Genomic DNA, 5,063 nt, shown 5'->3' with positions numbered 1-5,063 from the left:
TTGTAGAAATGTGGTAAGCTGATGGTCTTGATAATTAAATCAAATACCACCCAAACCACGGGAAGAATTCAGTAGAATTTGAAAGTGAAATTGTACACTTCAAATTTGTACCAAGAATAATGAGTGTTATATACAATGGTGATCATTTACAAGACTATACACACAATCTTCTTCCAGCTACAGCTAATTCTGATAAAATTCTTCTGCCGCCGCATTTGGAAGGACCGTGAAGAAATAAATAAATTCGAAGTATAACGGCCCCACAATTATATTGCATGAGATATCGCATGCCAATTCAACCAGCGTTAACGGGATCTTCCTGATCATCAAACTCTCGACTCAATTTGAGTAGGGAACTTGCAGGATCTCTAGAAAAGATTGTGTTTCCTTTTGAATCACTGGAGCTTGTATTCAGAACATTAGAATTCATAACGATTCTGCATGTTGCTGGGTCATCTGATCCCATGTCAACACCGTAATAGACTAAGTGGTCTGTGATGCTGTTCCCACTCACTGACCTGTAAAAAATAAGAATTCAAATTTCAGCGGGAATTGTAATGAATACTCTCGTTTTGGAATCCACTGCAGTGGCAAAGTTTTCAATAAGTCTCCATTTTCAGTCTCATTTTGACAACAGATTGACTAACCTGCTGCAATCTGGGTCCTCGCCAGATCCATCACAAATCTTCTCAACCCGGTACACAAGACTGCCTAATCCAATGTTATAAAGCCATACCTACAATCCACAACAACTTAGATTCATGAAAAATAATAAAACAAATTGAAAACAAGTTCTGCAGGTAAGCATATTTCCGAATATATATATATATATATATATATATATATATATATATATATATATATATATATATATATATATATATATATATATATATATATATATATATATATATATATATTTGTACAGATTTCATCACTTCGTTATGCATGCCTTACCTCTCTCGGGAAGTGCTGGTATGTCTTCTGTGGTAAACGGTAATAGTACGGAGGCAAATGGGGAACAATATCATGGTCATGGGTGACTCGGATTGTATTTGGAACTAGTTGGCTGTAGAGAGATGCAAAAACACCATTCCCAATACGTGGTTGTCCAAATGTCATAACCTGAACTTGTTTTTCTTGTTTATTTACCTGTAAGAATGTAAAATCAAACAAGTAACTATGCATCCTCGTATAAACGAGAATTTAAACAAGGATCTATATAAAATGACTATACTAATTTTTAGTTTGAATTTTGGACACTATTCTGATTAGTTTATAGAGACTAATAATAAAAAAATCATTTTTCCAAAATCAATATTTCTCAATGAAATTCAGAGCATGTGCCTGAGGAAAAATAAAGACAACACATATGGAACAACAAAACCTCGGTGAGCAACACTGAGAAAGTTAAACTAAAGTTACCACTAAATCAAGTCCACAAAATGCAGCCATTGCTCCCCCCATTGAATGCCCTGTAGCTATAATTTGAATATCTCCATAAAACTTCTTTGCTCTTTCAACGGCCTCTAAAACTGCAAGGCGTATTGTTGTATTATGATAAGCAGTATAAAAACCACGATGTACCTGGTGACATTGATGATAATATTTCAGAACAGATTATATTACGGACACAAAGTAAGGCCAGAGCTTTCATGTCACATACCATTGCATCATCCATGTCTGGATAATTTATTTCATGCTGCTTCCAATATAAATCTTCAATCCAGTTCTGTAAACTACATAAAGCAGTTTCAAACAAATCAACTACGGTATTATGAAGTTATCTCAGAAGTGAGCCAAAGACCTGAAAGGCTTAAACTGTTTTCCTTTTAATAATGTATTATGGAAAATGTTATCTTATAACAATAATTTACATGATCCCAAACATGACTGTCAAACATGCTTTCTTCGTATACAGACACGTAGTTTCAGACCCTTGCAAACAGAAGAATCTATGATGTAAAATGTCTCAAACATGATCTGAACTATAGACAGTCATCTACTTCATAACCTAAAGAATTCTGCTGGTCAATTTAGGATCACAGAAATGCATGCTTGATGCAAGTAAAACTGAAAATAGTTCATATTACTTGGTCACTTGTGCTCACTTCCTTTAAGCCGGCAATATACTGTATTAATATTAAATCAAATAAACTGTTTTTATCAACTTATAACTGCATGTGCATGAATGTGAATGTTCATACAAACTTAACATGCATAAGTAAAACACTTTCTCTTGTTTCTAAAATATGCAGGCATATGCGTGTAGGCATACATATAACACTAGACTCTAATAGATCCATTTTAGTGGTGGCTCTAGAAATTTGGGCCAAATAACACACAACTTAAGCGATCAAGAAAATCCACCTGTGTTCATTAGTTCCTCTGAATGCGATAATGATAGCAAGCGGATCCTCTGCCACTCCAACAAATGCCTGGAATACGACATGATAATTACATGAGAACAGAGAGGTACATTAATAGAATAGATGTAATCAAGGAGTGGAAAAAGGAAATAAAGAGAATTCATTATTTCTGTAGTATACAGGAATATTGATTTGTGATGATAGTTCACCAACCTGTAAGCAATGCTCCACATCAACAACCAACTCTATAATTTCAAATCCCTGTTTACAATTAAAACATATTCAGACCATATATTGTACAAAAGACAAATTACTAGAATACAATAATGTAAATAATTCAAAGCTCGCTCACAACTTGAGGGAACAAGTAAAGCTATATTAATGTTTACATTCTCAGCACCTTGGTCAAACCACCACACCTAGAGCACGTCCAAGTAAAAAGTTGAGTCAAATCTGACAAGTATACCTGCAAGAACAAAATCTACGTATTGTATATAATTCATATTGCCTTGACTAAATGCATATATGAAACTTTAGATTCACAACATCAAGCAAGCAAAATTACTTTAACTCTAAAGTCTAGGCACAATAGTTACAATCACTCTATAAGCACAGCTTAGGTTGAGCATATATATAATTCATAAAGAACTCACCGCAGAAGCAAATTCGACTAAAATTGTAGCAAGTGTATGATTGTACTGGGCAAGATAACCCGGAGGCCTAACCTTGAGTTCTGCAGATGGAAAACGTATCATTGGTATTCAAATGTGAAGAAAGGTCCACAATAAGAGTAAAAGACTATGGTTCAGAATGTAATTTCTACAAACATGAATCAAAACCAATGATCCCGCATTATCAATAAACACACAAAACTAAACAAATCCAATGAATTCAAAGATTACACACATGAATTCAAAGAACAGTAATGCATAAGTTACACTCTTACCTCTACCATCTGAAAACGAAAAAAGGCACAACCACGTAACCAAAATCAAACACCAAATTTTCACCATACCTTACTCTGCAATTGGAAACACAGAGAATCATAAGAACATAAAATAAAGACAAATCAATTCACCGTGAAGAAAACGTCAATTACTTCAACACAAAACGTAATACCTAAATAAATCAGGAACAACGTTCCAAAACAATAGAGTAACAATTAGGGGAAAATTGAATAGTTTAATACATGTTCAAATAAAGCACCGCGAAATTGAAGACTTTTGCCCCCACCGTGGAATGGTTTTCCGATGAAGGGTTTTTCCGGCGAGGAGAAGTTAAAGCGTCATAATAATAATCTGGGTTTGATTTGGATATATAGGAAGGAAATTAGGAATAACAATAAGAACGAAAAAATGGAAGGAGAAGTAGCGTGATTAAGACGTTGCTGGGGTTGATTTCGTCATTTCCGTAACGTATTAGAACACTTGCTTAATGTTTATTTATTGTTTGTTTCTTTGTTTGTTGTTATTACGGTGAAGCGAAATAGCGAATCGTGCGTGTATATTCTTTTGTTCTCATCTTTTTATTTTTGGGGAGTTTTATATTTTTAATATCTATCTTTTGAATGGAGTTTCTATAATTGCACGTTTGACCAAAGAAAAACATGAGTCAGATCACTGAATAAGAAAATAATAGTATGACGTGTAATAATTTATTCAGACAGTGCATAATTGATAAAAGAAAATCTGGATCAGAATCTTCCTCACATGATGGAAGAGTATTAGATGTTTGACCACTTTTAGAAGTTGGATTATCAACAGAGTCTGAATCATCATTAGAATCTGGATCAGAATCAAATTCACCTTTAGAATCAGACTTCCCTTCATAGTCTCCTTCAGACTCTGTGACTCGACTTCAGCTTCAGAGTTCTCTTCTGACTTTTACTCATCTTTAGAAGCATAACTCCTTCAAATTCAAAAGTATCTTCAGAAGTTAACTCAATTGTTAGTGTTACACCAGAGTTGGATTCACATTTGTTTCAATCCCATGCTTCTAATTTTTCACAATGACGTCTGTGTTGACTTCAACCTTATTAATGACTGAACAATAAAGCTTATACGCACTCTTATTGTGACATATTGATTTGCTTCCCAATTTGACACTCACCACAAACCTTGCCCTCGTCAGTTTTGAGCTTTGGTAGGCCTCTGATAACTTCTCTAGATAAAATCTTTTCCATGCCTTTGAGATTTAGATGTCCAAGCTTTTGGTGCCACAACTTGACTTCATCTTCTTTAGTCATTAAACATGTGGAAGAGTAGGTAGTTTACTGAGGTACTCATGAATAACAATTTTCTTTAGACATAAATCCCCTCATCAGAATGTCATTCTTCTCCTTGATAACTAAACATTCTAATTTGCTAAAATTAACTTTTAGGCCTTGATCACACAACTGACTGATACTAATCAGATTTGCAGTCAGTCCTTTCACCAGAAGCACATCATCTAGTCTAGGAAGCTCAATACAAAATAACTTTCCTACTCCCTTAATTTCACCTTTAGCTACATCACCAAATGTGACAAAACTTATGGAACGAGATTTGATATCTACCAAATACTTATGAACCCCTGTCATATGTCTGGAACATTCACTATCAAAGTACCAATCTTCTTTATATGAAGCTTTCAAGTAAGTATTGGCTATTAGATTAACATTTCCATCCATGGATTTACTCTTCTTACCAGGTTTCA

The 5,063-nt window shown here is 34.3% G+C and overlaps 1 protein-coding gene across 3 annotated transcripts; it reads right to left on the bottom strand.

Moving 5' to 3' along the window:
• On the bottom strand, positions 1-3,815 carry LOC131638370 (lipase-like). 3 transcript variants are annotated; one of them, XM_058908927.1, is made up of 11 exons: positions 3,559-3,815; positions 3,316-3,390; positions 3,023-3,102; positions 2,770-2,850; positions 2,583-2,630; positions 2,371-2,438; positions 1,667-1,739; positions 1,426-1,587; positions 958-1,152; positions 648-736; positions 1-518 (listed from the first exon to the last, which is right to left on the bottom strand). In XM_058908927.1, the coding sequence occupies exons 2-11, from the start codon at positions 3,380-3,382 to the stop codon at positions 296-298; spliced, it is 1,086 nt and encodes a 361-aa protein (XP_058764910.1). In that variant the 5' UTR covers positions 3,383-3,390; positions 3,559-3,815; the 3' UTR covers positions 1-295. The 3 variants fall into 3 exon arrangements, with proteins under 3 accessions (XP_058764910.1, XP_058764912.1, XP_058764911.1); XM_058908929.1 differs by having other exon boundaries at positions 3,489-3,814; XM_058908928.1 differs by having other exon boundaries at positions 2,770-2,835; positions 3,489-3,808.
• Between the last annotated feature and the right edge of the window lie 1,248 nt (positions 3,816-5,063).

Source organism: Vicia villosa, unplaced genomic scaffold (genome assembly GCF_029867415.1).
Source record: "Vicia villosa cultivar HV-30 ecotype Madison, WI unplaced genomic scaffold, Vvil1.0 ctg.002294F_1_1, whole genome shotgun sequence".
In the NCBI taxonomy this organism is placed as follows: domain Eukaryota; kingdom Viridiplantae; phylum Streptophyta; class Magnoliopsida; order Fabales; family Fabaceae; genus Vicia; species Vicia villosa.
This window is presented reverse-complemented; position numbering and strand designations above follow the sequence as displayed.

What these genes read in the sequence shown, in the direction of transcription:
- LOC131638370 (XM_058908927.1), bottom strand. Translation starts at nt 3,382, where the DNA reads ATGGTGAAAATTTGGTGTTTGATTTTGGTTACGTGGTTGTGCCTTTTT. An exon ending in TTCGTTTTCAGATGGTAGAG is followed by an intron (nt 3,103 to 3,315) that starts GTAAGAGTGTAA and finishes TTCCATCTGCAG; the next exon opens with AACTCAAGGTTAGGCCTCCG. An exon ending in GAGGACCCAGATTGCAGCAG is followed by an intron (nt 519 to 647) that starts GTTAGTCAATCT and finishes TATTTTTTACAG; the next exon opens with GTCAGTGAGTGGGAACAGCA.